The sequence below is a fragment of the Lissotriton vulgaris genome, chromosome 4_1 (assembly GCF_964263255.1).
Source record: "Lissotriton vulgaris chromosome 4_1, aLisVul1.2, whole genome shotgun sequence".
NCBI lineage: Eukaryota > Metazoa > Chordata > Amphibia > Caudata > Salamandridae > Lissotriton > Lissotriton vulgaris.
In genome coordinates, this window is record NC_141691.1 from 1,763,556,655 (window position 1) to 1,763,579,397 (window position 22,743).

A 22,743-nucleotide genomic window follows, 5' to 3' on the forward strand; every position below is an offset into this window, starting at 1 on the left:
CCGGACAACGCAGTGAGCAGCAAAGAGCAGAAGGGCCCCACGCAGATCTCGTGGATGCTGGGGGGCTGGACTTCGGTGCTGGAGCTGCTCAGGGTTAGGGCTTCTCAAACCCCAAAGCACTCACTCGAGGATCCCTCGGCGGTCGTGCTGGATAAGCGTTGTGCAGTTTTGCAGATGGCCGGTCCCTTCAGGTCTCGTCGCACCCACGAATCTCAGCTGGGCTGATGATGTAGGTAGAGGTCAGAGATGCCAGGGAATCCGGGTCTCATCGAGCTGGGCAGTCTTGATCTGGAGGATGGACGTGCAGCAAACCGCATGCGCTTAGATGGTGCCCGCTGGTGCAGGGTGGCTACTCCTTAGCCACAAGGGAGAGTCTTCAGAAAGGTTCAAGAGTTCTTTCGTGGAAAGTCGTCAAGATTCGGAATTATATAATTTGGGAAGGGGGCCTGCTCCTACCTTTATTAAAAAAAAGGGGGCAGGCACGCAACTAGGTCCTGCCCATGGGTGGGACCAGGAGGGGGGTGGTTACACCCCTCTCCCTTTGTCCGGACTCTCCCCAGCTCAGGGGCTGGTGTGCCCCTGAAACTGGTTCAAACCGGCAGATGCATAGTGAGCACCGGGGTGCCACTTGCAGTCACCTTCCATTCAGCCCTGCCTACCTGGGATACACAAAACCCTGTGTGGGATGGTGCTAGCACCGCCCCTGACAGGAAACCCTTTGTCCAAGCTCTCCTCGCTGGAAGGACTCCCAGCAGCAGGAGGTCAGACTTGTGTCTGTGGTGGCAGCATCCATTTTGTGATGCTGAGGCTCGAGTTGACTTTAACCGGGGTTCACAGTTACATACATGTTGTGTCCCTCTAGAAGGGTGGAATGCTAACCCCGTCACCAGAATTGGCGAGGGGTTAGTATTCCAATTCGTATGACACCTTACTCGACATGTTTTGATAAAGCGATACCAAAGATAGCAAATAACCGCGAGGATTATAATGCGCTTAAGAGTATATGGTACGCGTTATCATAGAACAGATTTTAGGACTTGGTTCCGCAAGCTGCAGACGGGCTCAGCTCATGCCAGAGCACCATCTCACATAATTCCAAGCACTCTGCCTTCAGGATTGTTAAGGCCTGCCATAGGAGTGACTGATAGGAATACATGTGTCAATTTTAGGGTTAGATATAGGTATACTATATCTAAAGCAAAGGGTGATTACACCACCTTGCCCCAGCTGTCGTGCAGCCAGTTGTGTCAGATTTGGATGGCAAGCCAGGGGTGGCATAATACATGCTGCAGCCCCTGGTAGGCCCTGGGTACACCTATGCCCTGGATACCTAAGGTATACTGTACAGGGACTGATAAGGTGGCCCAGTACCAATTGGTAAATGCACCTAAGGTACATGTGAGTCAATTTAGAGAGAGAACAGCTAGGCTGTCTTTCAGAGTACACCTAGAAAGGGACTGGCAATGCTGGCAAGTCTTAGGATCATGATCCTCAGGAAGGCAAAGGATATAGACAGAATGTGAGTCTGATCTGGCCTTCTTCTTGCCACAAGAAGGGCAAGAGTCAAAGAGAGACAGCATTTCTGAGAGAACAAATATGCTGAACTCTCTGAAAAAGCAGGAACTTACTTTAAAACTAAAAAGACGTTGAAGTTAGTAGGTTTTGACTAAAAAACAAGAGATATTTTCTGACAAATAGAAAACAGAGAGCTGAAGTTACCAGGGTCCTGACAGAAGGAGCCGGAAAGAACAAATGACCTAACTGTCACCCCTGAGGCATGATGGAAAGCTAGGGGTCATGGCTGCCTTAAAAGCATGGTGCCAGTTTTTTCCTATGTGGTTCTATGAGGTTAGCATTTCAGCTTTTTACACATACAGCTAGATTCATCATAGTGCCGTTTTGCGAGTCCTTAATAGCGATTATTAAGGAATCGCTATTAAGGACTTGCAAAACAGGATTCATGTAGGAATCGCTAAATAAATTGCGATTCCTACACATTCCTTATTTGCGATTAGCAAATTGCTAACGCAAATAAAGAATAACTCCCCATTCATTCCTATGGGCCTAAAGGCCCATAGGAATGAATGGGGAGTTATTCCTTCTTTGGGTTAGCAATTTGCTAATTTCAAATAAGGATGCGATTTCAAGGGTGCCAGGGGTGTTCAAAGGACACCCTGTAGCACCCTTGAAAGGTAATCTACATTGGTGTTGCGCACACACATGTCCAAAGGACATGTGTGTGTGTACCATGCAACTTAGAAAAATGCATTTAAATGCATTTTCCTAAGTTTTCGCTATTTACAACGAGGTTTGACCTTGGGGTAAATAGTGGCCCAAAAGAGCGATTTCGCAATGTTTAAATGCTTCTTGAATTGCATTTAAGGAATCTCTAATTGAGATTCCTTAAATGCAATTATTCGCAAATATGCGATTTCTAAAAATGCGATTTTTGCATTTGGGATGTTGAATCCCAAAAGCAAAAATAGCGCTTGGAAAGGGCCAGATTCTCAGAATCTGGCCCTTTGCGAGCCGTTTTCGGCTTGATGAATCTGGCCGTAAGTGTTTTCGGCAATGCAGCCTGTGAGCTGGCATACCTCTTTGCAGGATTTTATTTTCTGCTGTACATTAAAGCAGTTCAAGTGCTCTTTGTTTTTCTTCAATGCTGCTTTTTGAATGTGTATATGTGCATAGGGAATACTTGGAACAATACCCAGCATTTGTGTCTGTGTATATCTGCATATCTCTATCTATATCTCTATATCTATATATATATCTTCATATATGTGTATATATTGTTTCCAGGGACCCTTGCATGGGCGGGAATATTCATGTGGTTATGACTATTGATGAGGATCCCCTGGAAGAGAAATATAGGCAAACACTGACAAACTTTAGTCTGTAGGATACTTCAGCGCCCCAAAAATTGGCTATGCTGCTAACTTATAAAGACACTGTTGCAATACTTAGAAGGTGCTTTATTAGGAGCACTGGTTATGCTACATTGACAGCAAAACTAAGGCCACTTTTCAAACAGCAGTAGGTATGTCAATGTAGGTTTCTACTTCACGCTCTCCACGGTACGCAGAGGGTAGTTTCATACCTGTGTCTTCTCAGATGTGTCAAGTAGACCAAGATCCAAAATACTGTCTGCACCGTTTTCTCTAGAGAGATCAAATTACAGGTTTAGTCCATTTTGTCACCCACAGGTTTCAAATCGTATGACAAATCCAATAACCAACAAATAGGTTGACATACAAAATGGGAAGAAACTACTTTTAGACAGTTAATGTTCAAATAAATTCAATAACTCTTTCATACATAATTACTTTTCTTATACTGGAAAGAATAAAGCCATTTTGTGCATCAAGGTGACCACATTTTCAAGGTTAGGCAGGTATCATCAACCTACCAGAATTGGCTATATTTAGGATGTAAATGCAATATGATGGAAAAGTAGCATTTAGATTGTGTGTGTGAGGAAAGCTCATTTTGAAGTGTAGAACAAGCCAAGGGAAAAATAAAAAAAATACTCATCATAGTAATTGTGATACTTATCTTTTGTACTCCTTCAGACTGGGAATAATTATGCAGGGTATATAGCCTGCATCGTTTACACAGTTTTCAAAGTTTTTGAGCTAGGAGATCAAAACTACCAATACAAACATAGGGTCTTAGGCCATTTTTTGTATATTACCTATGCACCTCATTAATTTCAACCTACAAAAGCGGACTAGATGCAAGAACCATTAACAGAGATGTGCCGAGGGCTGACTTTTGAAACATGAAGAATATATAGTCATGCTGTAGGAGTTAGCACAATCTAATGGCAATACTACTAACTCTGTAAGCATCTGTTTGTAGCGTGTAATGCTGAAGAACTACATGCTTTGCATAGTCCTGCCATCTAATGTTTAGCTTGAACATTACAAGTAGTTTTCGTTGAAGAAGTTGCAAGTCACATGATGTGCGATTCCTCCCTTTGTCCACAATGCACATGAGTACTGACTCCAGCTTAGATTGTTTTTATATATGTAACCAGAAAATAAACAATTAGTTCTCTTTTGGCGACTTTGGGCACCAAGAGTGTCTACAAAGGACACTAATCTAAGTACAGTACTCCTACGACTCCGACCTTCAAAACCCCAGAGGCTGCCATCACCAGGAGACTGACTTAAGTACTCAACACAAAACAAAAGCGTCTCTCAATTCATCCTGAGATAGGCAAAATCTCCATATACAGTCTGCGAGTTCTTCATTGACCACCAAATTAATGCACAAGTTGCTTACCTTCGGTAACGATATACCTGTAAGAAACAGTAGTTAGTATTATATTCCTCACCTTAGAATATCCCCAGGCGTCAGTCTGGATCCGGAATTTTTTGCATAGCAGTACCCCTGCCCAGTCGGTAGGCGTCGTCTGCGGCTTCGCGTCTGCGGCTCCGCGCATGCGGCTCCGCGTCCAGCCCTCGCGCGCTGTGGTCAGTTCTTATACACAGCTTTTCCGCGCCAGAAACGCAGAGCCATGATAAAAACCAAACTAGGGCCCTGAAAGGGGATGACCTTAACCCTAGATATCGGTTCGCAGAACGGGGAGGATGGGTGGGGCGGTAGGGAATCTAATACTAACTACTGTTTCTTACAGATATATCGTTACCGAAGGTAAGTAACTTGTGCATCTGAAAGAAACAGGTTAGTATTAGATTCCTTACCTTAGAATAGATACCCCAACAACACCAACCCCAGTGGTGGGTCTGCGAACCAATGATCACACCAGAAAGTCCTGGAAAACGGAACGGCCGAAAAAGCCATCTCTCCGGACTTGGCTGTCCAGGCAGTAGTGTCTTGCGAACGTGTGCAGCGAGGCCCACGTAGCTGCCTGACAGATGTCCTTCAAGGGGTCTCCCCGACCCAGGGCAGTAGTAGCGGCCGTGGCTCGAGTGGAATGGGCACGTAGCCCCACAGGAGGCTCCTTTTAGCCAGTGAATAACAAGCCTTGATGGACAAGACGACCCATCGGGAAATGGTCCGTTTGTGCACCGCCCGTCCCTTCTTAGCACCCACATAACCAACAAAGAGTTGGTCATCCACCCGGAACTGGCGTGTGAGATGCAGAAAGTATGAGAGCGCACGTTTTGGGTCCAGACGGTGCAGCCTATATTCCTCTTTCGATGGATGCGGAGGCGGAAAGAAGGTAGGCAAGGTGATGGACTGCCCGATGTGGAAGGCTGTGACTACCTTGGTTCGAGTCCGCAACACAACTTTGTCCGGATGGACAGAAAGGAAAGGAGGTTGTGAAGAAAGGGCCTGGAGCTCACTCACTCTCCTGGCAGAGGTGATGGCAACCAGGAATGCAGTCTTAAGGGTAAGAAGACGAAGAGGACAGTAATGAAGTGGCTCGAAGGGAGCACACATCAGATAAGTCAAAACAAGGTTCAAGTCCCACTGAGGCATCACGAAAGGAACAGGGGGGAACATATGAGTGATGCCCTTCAAGAATCTATTTACAACCGGGAACTTGAACAAAGAGGGCTGATCAGGGAGCCTTAAAAAGGCAGAAATGGCAGAGACGTAGCCCTTGATAGTGCCCAAAGCAGAGCCCTGCTGGAAAGAGGAGAACGTCAGAAAGAGGGGCAGAGAGTGGATCCACAGCCTTTGCTGTGCACCATGCCACAAATTTGTTCCACCTGCAGGCGTACACCGATTTTGTGGAGGGACCCCTGGCTGCCAGAATAACATCACAGACTTCAGGAGGCAAGTCAAATGGCCACAACTGTCGCCGCTCAATCTCCACGCATGGAGGTGGAGGCTGAACAGGTTCGGGTGGAGGACCGTCCCCTGCTGCTGCGACAGAAGGTCCTCCTGAAGAGGCAGACAAATCGGGTGATCGACTGACATGCTGAGTAGCTCAGAAACTAGTATCTTCGTGCCCAGTCCGAAGCCACAAGGATGACTTGGGCCCGGTCATGCCTGATCTTCTTCAGCACTCTGGGCAGAAGTGGTATAGGTGGAAAGGCGTACAAAAGACTGCAACTCCACTCGCGACGAAAAGCGTCTCAGAGCGAGTGCCGCCTTGGAAATTCCAACACGCAGAACTGATAACATTGCTCGTTCTCTTCTGTGGTGAATAGATCTAACCAAGGCTCTCCCTACTGCTGAAAGAGACCTTGCGCCACGTCCGAGTTCAGATGCCATTCGTGATCCATCATGCACCGACAGCTGAGTTTGTCCGCCCTGGCGTTCAGGGAACCTGCCAGGTGTTGAACCACCAGGGTCACGCCCTGATGTTCCAGGCACTGCCAGAGGCGCAGATCCTCCTGGCACAGGGTCCACAACCCCAACCGCCCTGTTTGTTGGGAGTACCACATGGCGGTGGTGTTCTCCGTGAACACCTGTACTACACTCCCCCGGACAAAGGGGAGGAATGCCTTAAGTGCAAGCCGGATCGCCCGCAGCTCCAGAAGGTTGATGTGGAGCTTGGACTCCGCAGGAGACCAGAGGCCTCTGATCTCTGCCTCTCCCATGTGCCCCCCCAAGCCCTGGAGGGACGCGTCCTTCAAAACTACGTGCTCCGTTTGGGGTAGGGAGAGGGATCTGCCGCTGACCCAATCGCGGTCCGTGAGCCACCACTGCAACTGTCTTGCAGTGCCCTCCGAGATCAAGACGTGGTCGGACAAGTTGCCCTGATGCTGGGCCCACTGAAACTTCAGGTCCCACTGCAGAGCTCGCATCCGCCACCTGGTGTGATGCACCAGAAGGATGCAGGAGGCCATCCGCTTCAGAAGCCGCAGCGGCAACCTGACCGAGACTCGGGTAACGGCTGAAAGATCGGAATCAGAACCTGAATATCCCGAACCCGCTGTTCGGGAGCATAATTACGAAACTGCACCGAGTCGAGAACCGCTCCAAAGACGAGGAGCTCCTGAGAGGGGCACAGGTGTGACTTCGGCACATTGATGGAGAACCCCAGCAGGTGCAGGAGGTCGGCCGTAGTTTGGAGGTGGTTGACAACTGTCTGGGGCGAGCCCGCCTTCAACAACCAGTCGTCGAGGTAGGGGAAGACTGACACCCTAATCTGCGCAGATGAGATGCGACCACTGCCAACACTTTCGTGAACACCAGAGGGGCGCTGGTAAGGACGAAGGGAAGCACGGTAAACAAACTGCTTGTGGCCTACCCTGAACCGCAGATAGCACCGGTGGGCCGGCAGGACGGGGATGTGAAAATAGGCATCCTGCAAGTCCAACGCTACCAGCCAGTCTTCCGGGTCCAGGGCAGCTAGGACCTGAGCCAAAGTCAGCATCTTGAACTTCTCCTTCCGGAGGAAGCCGTTGACGTTCCGCAGGTCCAAGATAGGGAGTAGGCCCCCTTTGCCCTTCTTGGGAACCAGAAAGTAGTGGGAGTAACAACCACACCCTACTTATGGCCCAGGAACATGCTCGATGGACCCCTTCCTCTTGCAGAAGTTGAAAGTGATCCCCTGACACGCAGTGGTATTGCGGTGGCATGGCTGGAGGGGTCCACAACAGAACTTAAAGGGTATTAAGTATACAGGAAATAATGGCGCTCAAACATATTAGCGTGTATATCAATTGGAAATTACAATAATCACTGGTGCTAGCAGGGAGGGGAGACTCCAAGAACCCCTCAATTTAAATGTGAGAATTCACATCTAAGAATAAGCAAACAAAATCCCGCCCACACAGATTAGGTACAAACAAATAGAGTACTACTATATATGATTCACAGTAACAAATGTCCAACGTAGGTTCTTTGATGTATATTTCCTTTAATTAGATCGTCACACCAATGGAAATTCACAGCCAGACGACACGTGTTTCGCTATAGGTCTATACAATTCTAGACACTATAGCTCTTCAGGGCTCAATGGCTGGATTTTTATCTGAAAGGGCCCTAGTCCGGTGATCATTCCAACCCGGCAGGGTGACCTATTAGTAGGAGGATGACGGCGTGGTAGTTCCGTTAAATCACTTCAAAACACACTGTATAGGGGAGACGCCAACTTCAGCATATCTATGCAAGCAACAATTGAGTGAGTCACTTCCGGGTCGGGGACGAGAGTTATACGGAGGGTGATTCTACCCAGAACTCGGACACCACACGTACCCATGTGGTGTTCGTTGAAGAATTTCTTTAAACTCCACGATTGGGACCACGGAATTGTTGCTTGCATAGATATGCTGAAGTTGGCGTCTCCCCTATACAGTGTGTTTTGAAGTGATTTAACGGAACTACCACGCCGTCATCCTCCTACTAATAGGTCACCCTGCCGGGTTGGAATGATCACCGGACTAGGGCCCTTTCAGATAAGAATCCAGCCATTGAGCCCTGAAGAGCTATAGTGTCTAGAATTGTATAGACCTATAGCGAAACACGTGTCTGCTGGCTGTGAATTTCCATTGGTGTGACGATCTAATTAAAGGAAATATACATCAAAGAACCTACGTTGGACATTTGTTACTGTGAATCATATATAGTAGTACTCTATTTGTTTGTACCTAATCTGTGTGCGCGGGATTTTGATGGCTGGAGGGGTCGCCTCGAAGGGGAGGGATTAGCCCCTTCGGACGATTTGCAGCACCCACCTGTGAAAAGTTGGCCCGATATGTGACGTCCACTATTCTAGTGGGCACCCTGTATCAGTCCAAACAACCCTTATGGTGATGGTTGTAAAGTCAACCTTATAGACCAGCTATCCTAGAGGTAGCATGGACAAAGCAGTCTTAGGCTAAAACTTCAGAGGGCATGTAAAGCCAGCTGTTTTACCGTATGTAACCCCTTGAATACCAAATGAAAGGACACCACACAGGATATATATAAAATATATATATGTATTTATTTCTAAACAACCCCTCTGAGCTCTTTATGAGATCAGAGGCACAAGCACATAACAAGATACTTAATTATCATACAATAAGTTGCACAATATACAGTAGCACCCTAGGGGCACGTCAAACCATATACTAAAATAGTGGTATAAGAACCACGTTACGAACAAAGGATAGGCCTAGGGCATCGCTGGGGCTACACTGTATTACCAAAGTATAGGAAGTAGGAGGCCCACGGGAGGAGTGTGCAGTGTCTTTACACACACGCAAGTTACCATAGAGTTAGAATGAGAGCGAAAGAATTGGAAACTAGTTCTTTTAGGTCACTTCCGGATGGACAAGGAGAAAGCTACTTGAAAGTTAGACACTAGGATAGTTAATACCCACAGGAGCACTGGAGTACTCGCGTTACTTCACCCACAGGAAGCGGGTCCATAGGTGTCGAAGTGTGTCGGGTTTCGTCGCTGAATCCTATGGAGCCTTGAAGAAAGATGTGGCAGGCGACCAGGAGAGAAGTGTCCGGTTTGATCCAAGGGCGGATCAAGGATGAAGAGTACCTGAAAGCAGAGGGGACAGAGTCTGGGTCACTAGCCAGTGACCAGGAGGGAACCAGGCGATGTTGCGAAGCAATCAGGTGATGTCGTGAAGCTTGTCTGTGCAGCTACGTGGATCAGGAGGCGACGAATACGACCAGGAGTCAGGCACGGACTGTCCCACGAAGGCTCTCGCTGTCGGCGGTGTCGGCTTCTGGATTGGAGTCAACAAACCTTGGCTAAGGCAACCCACGCAGGAATCGAAGATAGCTTCTTAATCATACCAGCAAGGTCTGATGGGCTTCTCCGTTTCAGGGAAGCAAGGGCCAGTCTGGAGCAATCAGACCAGCGGTGTAGATTCAAGGTTTAGTCGTCACAGAGGCCACTAGCCAACGGGCAAGTGACCGGACAGACGCGTCGAGCAGGAAAATGTAAAAGGGCCCCACGCAGAACTTGTGGAGTGCGGAGGGCTGAACCTCGGTGCAGTTGGTGCTGGGGCTTCTCAATCCCCAATGCACAACTTCGAGGGTGCTTCAGAAGTTGCACGGAAAGCAATTCGCTGGCTTTCCAAGATGGCCGGTCCCACGTCTCGCGTCGCCTCCACGGGTCTCAGCTTTGCTGTGGCTGTGGATCGGGCTGAAGGAAGACTGGAAGTTCGGGTCTTGTCAGGCTCTGAGCTCGGGCTCCGGCGGGAGCGACGACAAAGCAAACCGTTGATCGCTTGATGGTGCCTGCTTGTGCAGGGTGGTCACTCCTTGACCGCAAGGGAGATTCTTCAGTCTTCTATCTTCAAGTAGAACGTCGAAGGACCAGAGTTTCGTTTCAAGTTTCAGTCAGGGTTAATCTAAAGACTTGGGACCCAGCTCCTACCTATATACCAAATCTAGGGGCTGGATTACCTGCTAGGTCCCTTCTATGGGTGGGACCAGGGAAGGGGGTGGTTACACCCCTTTCCCTTTGTCCAGTTTCGCGCCAGAGCTGGGGCTGGAGTGCCCCAGCACAGGTTTGAACTGGGCATGGGAAACCTTGTGTGCCACAGGCAGTGTTTTATTTCTTTTAGCCCTCCCTGCCCCAATACACTAGAGCCTGTCTGGGGTGGTGCTAGCACCTCCCAAAACAGGAAACCTATTGTCCAAGTCTTTCTCGCTGGAAGGACTCCCAGCAGCAGGAGGTCAGACTTGTGTCTGTGGCAGCAGCATCAATTTTGTGATGCTGAGGCTCTGGTTAACTTTAACCGGGATTAGTAGGAACAACATGTCTTCTCCCTCTAGAAGGGTGGAATGCTACCCCCGTCGCCAGAACTGGCGAGGGGGTAGTATTTCAAAGCGTATGACACCTTACAGGACATGTTTTGATAAAGCCAAACCAGAGCTAGCATTTAACCACGAGGTTCATAATGCACTTAAGAGTATATGGTATGGCTATATCCTAGAACAGCTATAAGGACATGGTTCCGAAAGCTGCAGACAGGCTCAGTTCATGTAACATAAAACCAAGCACTCTGCCTCCAGGATTGTTAAGGCCTGCCATACGAGTGACTTATAGGTGTATATGTGTCTAGATATAAGGTTAGATATAGGAGTACTATATCTAAGCAAGGGGTGATTACACAACCTTGCCCCAGCTGAGTGATCAGCCAGTTGTGTCAATATGAGTGGCCAGCCAGGGGTGGCATAATACATGCTGCAGCCCCTGGTAGGCCTTGGATGCACCTATGCCCTAGGTACCTATAGTACACAGTACAGGGGCTCATAAGGTGAGCCAATGTCCAATTGGTAATGTACCTAAAGTACATTGTATTGAATTTAGAGAGAGCACAGCTGGGCTGTGGGTCTGATTAGCAGGCCCACAGCCACATTAAGTCGAAAACCAGTGAAGCAAAAAGCAAAAAGTGGGGTGACCATAGGAAAGCAGACCCTACTCTCCTACACCACCTGTCCGATGTGATGTCGCGCCAGTGGAGGTGATGGCGAACGCTGCACCCCCTGGCGGTACATGGGCCTGAAAGCTCGGACTAGGAAGGCTTTGAGGCGGATGCTGCGGGGGTGGATGTGGACTGGTCTCGCCGTATTCCCCTGGCACCGCCACAGCGGTTACCACGTCCGCCACCGCGCTGGATGTTAGTGTGCGGCCCGTGGCTGGCAGGACGTGTGGGGGTTCCCCTTCCTTGGCCACGAAAGGAGTTGCTGGTGTGGGGCTGACAGGCCCAAGGACTTGGCCACAGCCCTGGAGTCCTTAAAGCGCTCAAGCGCACTGTCTGCCTTGTCGCCAAAGAGGCGACTACCATCAAAAGGCATGTCCATAAGGGTGTTCTGGACATCAGCCGAAAAATTGGCGGACCTCAGCCAGGCGTGGCGGCGAACCGCCACTGTCGTTGCAATCGCCATGCCTAGCGAGTCCGTCGTATACAGCTCACATCGAATGGAATACCGTGCTGCATCTCGCCTCTCCGCAAGGGCTTGGGTGAGTTTAAACCGGGCCTCCTCCGGGCATTGTGGCAGCACGTCCGCGACCGTGTCCCACAGAGAGTGGGTATAACGGCCCAAAAGGCAAGCGGTATTGACCGACCGCAATCCCAAACTAAGTGAGGAGAACATCTATTTTCCGTACTGTTCATACCTTTTGGATTCCCGATCAGGGGGAGCTGTCGGGAAAGCTGTCTGGGAAATAGAAGCCTGGAAAACAAGGCTCTCGGGGGTGGGGTGGGTGGACAGGAAACAAGGGTCGCCCGGGGCCGGGCGGTGGCTTCTGGCCACGTTCCTATCTACAGGGGGACCTGTACCGGGCCTGGACCAAGTGGCCAACAGAACGTCAGTAAAGGCCTCATTGAACGGTAGAGGCTCCGAAGTGCTTGCCTGCGGTTTGAGGACCTCAGTGAGGAGGTTAGTCCTCACGCCGCGACAGGGAGCTCAAGAGACAAGGCCTTGGCTGCGCTCGTCAACACCACACTGTAGGCAGCCCCCTCCTCTGTAGCCATGGTAGGAGGAGAGACAAATGCAGTGTCAGGCGAAGTGTACAAACCACTGGCCTCCCCTAGTTCACCTGCCCAGACCTGAAAAGACTGGCACTCCCATGCTAGAGGGTCCTCAGACCCCTCCCAATCCGCCTCGCCCTCCATCTCCTGGTATTCAAGTTCAAATGATGGGGCCGGATCATAGAAGTAATGCACTTCTCTCGAAGACGCCGGAACCGGATTGAGGGGGGGGGGGGGTTGGATCGGGGGCGACACCCTAGGATTCGACGCCGGCAGAGGGGTCGTTAGGTCCGGCGGCGACCCTGATCCAATGGATCCTGCGGCCTCAGGACCAAAGTCGCCGACCGGGCTGAAGCACCCGACGGCGCCGGGGCCGAAGCACCTGTCCCGTTTGGGCTCCCAGTCGGGACCGCGGGGCCCGAAGGCGCCGTGGAACCCGACGGAGGATTGAGCGACCTCATGGCCATGAGGAAGGCATCGATCTCCTCCGGCGTCACGTTCTACCAAGGGACCAGTGGGTATGGAGCAGGCCACGGCGTCTGCGGCTCTGGTGGAGCCGCGTGGGTGGTGTCGCACGAAAACCCGGCCGCGTTGCGCGAGCGTCGGGAGGAGTCAGAAGAACGGTGTCGCTTCTTCAACTTCTTGTGCCTTTTACCTGAGGCCCGACGAGTGGTGTCGACTCGCTGAGCTGTGATGACTCTGGCCCCGCGACCGGTCCCTCGACCTCCTCCTGGACCCTGACCTCGAGGGGCGCGGGGCCGACTGCCGGAGCTCGAGGCGCTTACAGGACCGCTCGCGCCTAGCTTTCAACGTCAAGGTCCGGCAGTCGGGGCACCACTTGTCATCGTGGTCGGCCCCTAAGCAATATAGGCACCGGCGATGAGGGTCGGTAACCCACATCATTCGGTTGCAGTCGGCACAGGGCTTGAACCCGGGCATCCCTTCCGGCACCGATGGAGTCGTTCGACTCGAAAAACAGATCAAAAGGATCGAAAAAATGACTAAAAGGTACCACTTTTTCCGGATCGGCGCTTGCTGGCGCGGAAAAAAGAAGAACTGACGTTAGCGTGCGAGGGCGGCGTCTAAGTACTCCGGCGAAATCATCCCGGCGCCAACGACGCAAGCGGAGCCGCAGGCGACGCATACCAACGCGCAGGGGTACTGCTACGCAAAAGTTTACGAATCCAGACTGACGCCTGGGGATATTCTAAGGTAAGGAATCTAATACTAACCTGTAGCTTTCAGATCATGTCTGATACCAGTGGTACTGTACATGTATTTAAGATGATTTTTTCTGGACTGTTAGCACCCTTTGAAGCAGTCCTAGGCATCTTTCCTAACTATGTGCATTCTGTGTTCGGCGGCCTGCCTCTCTTCTTGGGACTCGTAGCAGGGATACTATTTTTATTCCTCCTGCTCCGGTCCAGTCACCAGCGATACCCTATTACCATGGAGAACGCTCTTCTGGCAATGCAGTATCATGAACGCATAACACAGATTCTTTGCTTGGCTCGTTTGAGAGATCTGAATACCACGTAGTTCCTGCGATACAGACCAATCTGGCAAGATTGCATCTTACCTGTTCTACGATGCCTGCTTTGTGGAGAGGAATGCGTGTTAGATATCTGTCTAACACTTCCATCAGCAATGCCAACAGATGTTGGCGCTTTCCTGGGTCCAGTAACAGCTCATGTATTGTGTTGCCCCCAATGGCTACCAATCCTGATGACGGCATTCATTGAGATCTCACCGGCAATTCCAGCTGAAGGTGTGATACGCAGACCAACAGGCACCATCTACTGCAAACATTGCTAATGCGACTGACACGGACGACGATGCTTCTCATCTGTGTACGATTGATCTACTTAATGAAGGGGTTCAACTTTCATCTACTGTGGTAGACGGATTTCTTTGCCAGCCTCGACGACTTAATGTTTTCTCCTGACACTGAGAATAACTTTTGAAGTTAGTACACAGCATTCTTTCAACTTTGAAATGCGACCTTCACTTTTTCATAACAAAGCTTCTAACTTTGGAACTCTATTTTTCTCCAAATTAATTTGGCTTTTTTCCAAACACGATGAACTTTGGCACAAAGCAATCTGCTTAAAGTAGAACTACTCTTAGAGAACAAGAATTCTTTGAATACTCCCTAGAAACAATATTGACCTACTCCACAAACCAAAACAGTTTGTATATACTGCTATGGGATGGTCTCTACTTTTCATCTGTAAATAGGAGCCATTTAATAAATGGAAATTCGTGATGGATTTGGTTAGCATTTCCAATATTATAGTATATACTTACGATGAAATCATTGCTTTTAAATGCGTTCAGTACAAATACTCATTTTTCGTGTACAACAATATCAATTGCATTTTTTATGTATTTTTGGGTGGGATTGTAAACACATGCTCTAGAATATGTTTTAGTGCTTGAACTTCGTTAAACATGATAAACGTGGAGTGGGTGTTGTATAGCATTTTAGGACCAGAGTGTAAATTTCCACATTCATGCCCTTATATAGGTATAAATCACCATATCCTTGTATAGGCATAGAAATCATAACCATAATTAGACAAGGAACATGCAGTCCAAATACGGCAGAGCTACTTCCACTAGTTCCGAAAATCCACAACAATTTCTTGGAAAACTCTGCTTCAGCAGCTAGGGACTTCCCCTTGCTTGCCTACTTTTTTATCCAAGAACTCATGGACTTTTCAAAGAACTGAGACTCTTTGATGATGTTATCATGTTCACCTTTACGTCAAACTCGGCACCTTCAAGGTATAAATATGCCCACACTTGCCATAGCAAACACATGGTGGTTTGGAGGAGTTCGACTATCTACTTGCCAGACTCATTCTGCTAGAGCAAGTGCAGAAGGAAACCGACCCTCCAGCAGACGCACTGAGGAATCCAGCTCTAGTGTTTCCAAGCTACCCTTGTGGGTTGTTGGAAAATCGAGTCCTGAATACTAAATTTATGCCACACCTCACTTACTTCTTCCCTCGTACTAGACATAGGTTAGGTACATCGGGATAGGCGTATTTTAGAAGCACCAGTTGAGTACTTCTTAGCCTTTGTTATTTATGTATGTATTTATCTATATTCTAGAAACCATACAATGCTCTTACAGTATTATTTTATTCTACTCTTCTTACTGTACGCATTTTACTTTGCAAACAGTATTCAGTTCCTTTCTTCTGCTTGAGAAAGAAGACTGTTCATTAAATACTTTTTATTGAAAACGCCCATCTATCTATTTCTCTGCACCTCTGGTGAAACGAAGGATGCACGAATAACTGAGTAAAATATCTATCTATTGTTTCCGCGAATCTGAAGATCAGTTTTATCTTGGGGAAACAAATTTGTCATGTTTATGCAGTTGTCAGAAACTAAATCCCTTCTTGTGAACTCAAGAAAGTTTCTAGTGACCTCTGAGCTAGCTGGCACTCACAATTAAGTCTAATATATTCGATAGAGACCTAGTAGACATAAGTCCTAGGTCACATATATAGGATATATTATTCCAATGCGCAGAGCCTATTGGGAATATAGGAACTACACCACAATTCCATGGTCCACTCAGCCATCAATTTATTTCACTACCCACTCTCTTCCTAGCTGCCTTGATTTGCTACCCTTTCTCATTGAGACATTTACAACATAATTACCAATAAAGAATTGAAGCTGAGTCAGTGTTTGTGTAATTTCACTTTAAAATCTAATCTGTGAAGCCAGTAATGAAGAAACTGAAAGTAAAGAGACTCTCCTGGCGAGATGGCATGAACATGCTTTTCATGGCTCCCTTCCAACAAGTGGGAAGCAACGGGGATACCGAACAAGGAACAATGGGTGAACAGCTCATGCCCTGGGCCCACACTTACTGGAGCACCTCACTGTCTGTGATGTTGCTCCAATGTGCTGAAAAGTAATTGAAGCAATGTTGCAAAATTTAATATTCCATTCACAATAACCAAGATGAAGTAGGTAAGAGAGAAAAGCAGTGCTATTACATCCTTAACATCAGGAGAAAAAACGTCTAACATGTAAAACAATTGCTATTTTGCCACTTAACAACGCATCAATTTTAAACCTCTGTGTAGCACCTGATAGCCACAGGTCTTTAAGCGGGGTGAGTCGTGCCAGGTCTCAAACCTGGAAGTAATTAGAAACATAGACCCTATTTTCATGTAATTAACTGTACAGGGAAATACAAAGATCAATTTCTCAACCATGGCTGGTTCTGAATAAAGGGAGGCAGGGACAGGCAAGGTGTTTGGTTAGGGTCCCATGCTGCATGGCTCCACGTAGTGACAATAAAAGAAATGTAATGGGGAGGGAGGAATTCCAGTTTTATACCAATGACTTGACCCAAGCACTCTAGAAGACACCAGGAGGAGCTATGTATGCAGTCTATGCCCAACGGCATAAAAAAAAAAGAAAGAGAAAGAAATAGAAAAAAACTCACTCGTAGTGGGGTTTGTCTTACATAGCACTACTGGCCTCTTATGGACAAAAATACCCTGATGATAAATAAGTATACTTCACAATTTCATTTTTTCCACAGTGCAATTATGTTATAAATTACGATACATCACATATGTGTATTTTCTGATGCAAAGAATTACATTTTTCTTATGTAATTCAACAGTTTTGTGATTGATTTTGTTTACTTCACAGACTTACAGCACACTGCTGTGTGCTACTGTTCACAACACCACAACACATACCTTAACATAACGCAATATATGGCGGCTAGCAATCATCTGAAAAACATGAGAGTACTGTGGCATCCATCAATGACTGCCTGACCCGTCCTGGAAATGCCACATGGATGTCATTTAGGAGTTGCCAGGGTCAGCATTTACTATGCTTGGCTTGTCCATTGACATCATGGTCACTACACTTGCTAATCCTAGTCTCAGGAGACAATAAGACAGCAGCAGGGACTGAACGTAAACAAGACTCTAAAAGCCTCGTTAGCCTTCTGTAATTTCCACTTTTTGCACTTGCCAATAAACAAAAAAACGGAAGATGTAGAGGCGCAGAGGGTGGGACAAGTGGTAAACTATGTAAAGGCATTAAACATCAAAGGACTGTAAGACCACTTCCACTACTTCTGGCATTTTGGTGAATCAATGTCTATGGAAGAACAGTATTTAGCCTACAGAGATGAAAAACACATGCATTAGGACATGCTGCTGGTATCAAGCACCTGCAATTCAAGTGCAGAAAAAGTTGGAACACTGGAACCAAGCTATACGTGGTTGATAAGCCCTCACTAGGGCAAAACCGATTCTGGATTGCTTGTATTCCGGTTCAGGGAGGACGTGGCCAGGCAGTTCATGCTGGACTGGTCCCACAGGAGCAAGATCAAGACTGATCTGCATATGGCTTGGTGGCATAGTGTGCAAAATCACAATGGACTGAGACGCGGCCCAAGAAATTACCTGTGGCTGAGATTAATTCAAGCATTCTATCCATCTATTTTTGCATGCTTTACCTGGTATCATGGACCAGCAGGATTAGTTACTTACCTGTAATCCTAGTTCTCATCCAGGGGTATACTCATCAAAGTCATAATCTAAGAATAATCCCCGCCTATGTGCGGGATCCCGGAGCATATAGAAAATACATATAAATATATATGTATGTACATGTGAAAACATATATTTGCAGCCCAACACATTTCCGACCTGGCAAATCTGCTGCAAAATTACATGAATTAGCATACACACAGTAGTACTCTTCCAACCCCTACGGAAGAAAGAGAGCAGTAAACATTTGCATACAACAATGCTTTATTGCCATAGGAAAACCTGTAATTGCAGGCATTTGCCAGTAGGCTGCAGTAGAGTATAAAGAAACAAAGAAAGACTGACACCTTGCCTTTAAGGCATTAGAGTAGAGGTACAGTGCCTTTAAGACCTGAAGGCGACCCCCTGCTCCCATGATGCACCACAGGTGACAATTGGATCAGTTCTTTTTGGAGGTGCATGACACGTGAATAGATCCGTAGTAACCTTTCACAACTTTATGATCATACTCCTCCGGGGAGGTGGGCGGGAGCTTATGACTTTGATGAGTATACCCCTGGATGAGAACTAGGATTACAGGAAAGTAACTAAACCTTCTCATCCAAGGGATACTCATCAATAGTCCTAATCTATGAATAGATTGGCAAGCGCATACCCAAAGTCTCGCGGACGAGCAAATAAGTATACACAGAGACATGAAAAAATTGTACATTTCACATACAACTTATGCAAATAAATTTCTCAAAGAGGCCTTTCACACTTGGGCATCGGCCTGTGTATCTGAATCTAGGCAATAATGGCGGGTAAAGGTATGCACCGACCGCCATGTAGCCGCCTTGCAAATTTCAGAGATTGGAACATTACGAAGGAGAGCCATAGTAGAAGCTTTCCCTCTAGTAGAATGCTCATGAGGTCTACCCTGTAAAGCCTTGTTAGCTAATTGATAAGACAGAGCTATACAGGAGACTATCCAGCGAGAAATTGATCTTTTTGAGGCTGACAGACCAGTATTAGTGGTTCCATAATTAACAAAAAGCCGGTCAGACTTCCTAAGTGGAAGGGTTTTAGCCAGGTAAAACTTCAGAGCCCTCCGAAGATCTAGAGAGTGTAAAGACCTCCCCGGAGGAGTGGTAGGTTGAGGAAAAAAGGTAGGCAGGGTGATAGACTGGTTGATATGAAAGTCTAAGACTACCTTAGGCAGAAAACCGGGGTGTATCCTCAGTACCACCCTGTTGGCGTGAAACACTGTGTAAGGTTCCTTACAACACAGGGCCTGGATTTCGCTAAGCCTACGGGCAGAGGTAATCACCACTAAATGGCGACTTTCCAGGTCAAGTGCTGCAAAGAGGCCTTATGTATAGGCTCAAAAGGAGCACCCATCAGCTTAGTAAGTACGATGTTAAGCTCCCAGGGAGGGGAGGGGGACCTCACTTGTGGAAACACTTTCTTAAGCCCCTCTAAGAAATCTTTAACCACAGGCATAAGGAAGAATGAGGTCTGAGAAGGTGACTTCCTATAGGCTGTGTTGCCGCTAAGTGAACGCTGATGGAGGGGTACTTGATGCCTGACCTTGCTAAATGCAATAGATAGGGTAGAATCACCTGTTCCTGACCGTGGATAGGGTCAAGAGAGTTGTCAAGACACCATATGAAAAACCTCTTCCAGATGAAAGAATATGACTTCATAGTGGTTGGTCTCTTGGCTTCTTTGAGAATGTTCATGCAAACTGTTGGGAGGTCTAGGTGTCCATACTGTATGACCTTAGGAGCCATGCCATCAAGCGAAGGGAAGGAAGGTTGGGGTGAAACACCTTCCCCTGGTCCTTGTTCAACAAGTCTGGACGGCAAGGAGGCCGCCGGTGCGGGACTTCCGACAGCTGGAGGATCTCCGGGTACCAACACTGGCGTGACAGCTCCGGCTCTATCAGGATCATCCTGGTGTTGGTCCTGTAGAATTTCTGAATCACCGCTGGGATCAGAGGCAGGGGAGCAAAGGCGTACAGCAATGTCTGCGACCAGCTGATCAAAAGTGCGTTCCCCCCGTGAGCCCTGTTAGGGGTACCTGGACACGAAAACGGGACATTTCGCGTTTGCCGCGTCTGCGAACAAGTCTATGTCCGGTACGCCCCATTGTTAAAATACCTCCTGTGCGACTTCTTCGTTGAGCACCCAATCGTGCGCTTCTACGAAGTCTCTGCTTAGGCAGTCCGCTTGGAAATTTTGGATACCTGGTAGATAAACTACCACAATGGATAGACCTCTCGCCAGGAGCCAGTGCCTGATGGCTTGCGCTTCCAGGGAAAGTACTCTTGACCTGGTACCCTCCTGCTTGTTCAGATAGAACATAGTTGTTGTGTTGTCCGTCTGAACTTGGATGTAGTTGGTGTGCAGAGACGGATAGAGAGATTTGAGCGCCAGATGAACGACTCGAAGCTCTAGGAAATTGATGTGGTAGCCTCGCTCCACTTCGGACCAGAGACCTTGAACCTGAAGCTGGTCCATATGAGCACCCCAGCCTTGAAGAGAGGCATCCGTGACCACTGACTGAGATGGAGGAGGGCAATGGAATGGAACTCCTCGGAGAAGGTTGGAACGTTTCATCCACCATCTGATTGAGTCTCCGGCACCTTGTGGAAGAGAGACACAGTCCTCTCAGTGACCTAACCTCTGAGACCATTGGTCCTCGAGAGCCTGCTGCAGAGGCCTCATGTGAAGGCGTGCATTGGGCACGATGTAGATGCACGAGTCAATCGATCCCAGGAGAGAGGACACTTGCCTGGCTGTGTGACTGTGATTGTCCAGTAGAAGATGACACTTCAGGAGCATGGAAGACAATCTCTCCTATGAAGGACACACGCTTGCCTGCACGGAGTACAGGGAAGTGCCCAGGTAATGAATCCGTTGGGAAGGATTGAGTACTGACTTTTTGAAGTTGACCTACAACCCCAATGAGTTCATCAGGTTGAGACAGAACGAAAGATGGTCTTGAGGCAGAGCCCGAGTGGAGCTTTTCAGCAGCCAATCGTCTAGATAGGGATAGACGAAGATCTTCCGCCTGCTGAGAAAAGCAGCCACCACGGCCATGCACTTGGAGAATGTCCGTGGCGCGGATTTGAGGCCAAACGGAAGACTCGATACGGATAGTGCTGGTGTCCGATCTGAAACCTGAGAAACTTTCGGTGCTTTACTGAGACGGGTATGTGAAAGTAAGCGTCCTGCAGGTCGATGGCAAACATCCAGTCCCCCTGATGAAGATGCAGAAAGATCTGATGCAGGGCTAGCATGCGGAATTTTTCTTTTCGGATGAATCTGTTCAGTAGTCATAGGTCTAGAATGGGCCTGTATTCTTTGAGTACTCCTCTTTTTTGGACAAGAAAATAGCGGGAGTAGACTCCTTGATTCCTCTGCATGGAAGGAACCTCCTCTATGGCCTTCTTGAGGAGGACAGAGAATTCGTCCTGCAGCAGTTGACTGTGGAAACGGGGAAGGAGCTTTATTTGAGGGAAGACTAGCGGAGGGGGGGACTTGAACCTCAACAAATAACCATGCTGCACAATACTCAGAACCCATCTGTCCTTTGTTATGGATCTCCACTCTTCCAGATGATGAGAAACACTCCCTCCCAACGGAGTGACGAACAGTTGCGGAGGAAGCAACAGCTCAGGGCTTGGGAGGCTGTTTGGAGGCAGACTGCTGCTTGCTATTGTTGCCTCTGCCTCGACGTCTCTGCTGAAATTGGGTTTTCTGCTGTGTTTGGGATGACCATTGAGGGGTTTGAACCCTCTGCTGGAAAGGTCGCTTGTCCCCCTGATGAAAGCGCTTTTTAAATTCTTTACGCTTCTCCAAACCCACAGCCTTCACATTGTCCATTTCCGATTTCATTTTGGTCATCTATTCGTCTGCGCGTGAACCAAAGAGAGAAGTACCATTAAAGGGGAGGTTCATGATCTTCTTTTGAGCATCCGGTTTGAGGCCCGTAAGGCGGAGCCACGCCGAACACCGTGAACAGATGCCATGGGCCGCGAGGTCAGAAGCGTCTGCTGCGGCACTACTGAACTGGTTGGCAACAAGTCCTCCCTCCTGTAGGATCTCGACGAAGTCCTGTCGGTCTTCTTTAGGAAGCTTGTCTGTGAAGCGAGTGAGGGAGTCCCAGAGGGACCTATCGTACCTCCCGAGTAGAGTAGAGGCACTGGCCACCTTCATATATGAAGCAGAGGTGTTGCATACTTTCCTGCCAAACAAATCCATGAGTTTGCTGTCCTTCTCTGGGGGTACCGAGGATGAGGTAGAGGCTGAATGAGACTTCATGGCAGCTGCCACGATAACTGAGTCAGCTGGTGGATCCGATCTGAGGAACAAGGGGTCCTCTGCGGGAGCCTTGTACTTCTTGGCAAGTCTTGATGAAACAGAACCTACCACTGCAGGCGTGAGGAAGGTAGCCATCGCCAGTGTAGGAAGGTGGATACCTGACTATGGTTGCCCCCACCCTTTTGCCTATTGTTTACCTGGTTTTCGACTTAGTTGGCCTGGGATTCTGCTACTCAGGACCCCAGGCTATCTGCTCTCTCTAAAATGGACTCCATGTACTCTAGGTACATCCACAATTGGGAATTGGTTCACCTTGTCAGCCCCTGTAGAAGTGTACCATAGGTACTCAGGGCATAGGTGTAACCAAGGCCTACCAGGGGCTGCAGCATGCATTATGCCACCCCTGGCTGGCCACTCAAATAGACACAACTGGCTGATCACTCAGCTGGGGCAAGGTCGTGTAACCACGCCTTGCTTAGGTGTAGTATTCCTATACCTACTTACATATAGACACATAGTAACCTATAAGTCACTCCTATG

General features: G+C 48.2%; 1 protein-coding gene across 18 annotated transcripts in view; it reads right to left on the reverse strand.

Annotated features, from left to right (window-relative positions):
• Positions 1 to 22,743, reverse strand: part of UBR5 (ubiquitin protein ligase E3 component n-recognin 5) — a 2,064,863-nt gene that overhangs the window by 234,474 nt on the left and 1,807,646 nt on the right. For all 18 annotated transcript variants that reach the window (XM_086966085.1, XM_086966077.1, XM_086966080.1 and 15 more), the window contains one exon: positions 3,101 to 3,161. In XM_086966085.1, the coding sequence (XP_086822211.1) occupies positions 3,101 to 3,161 (61 nt within the window). The remainder of the gene's footprint in view (positions 1 to 3,100; positions 3,162 to 22,743) is intronic.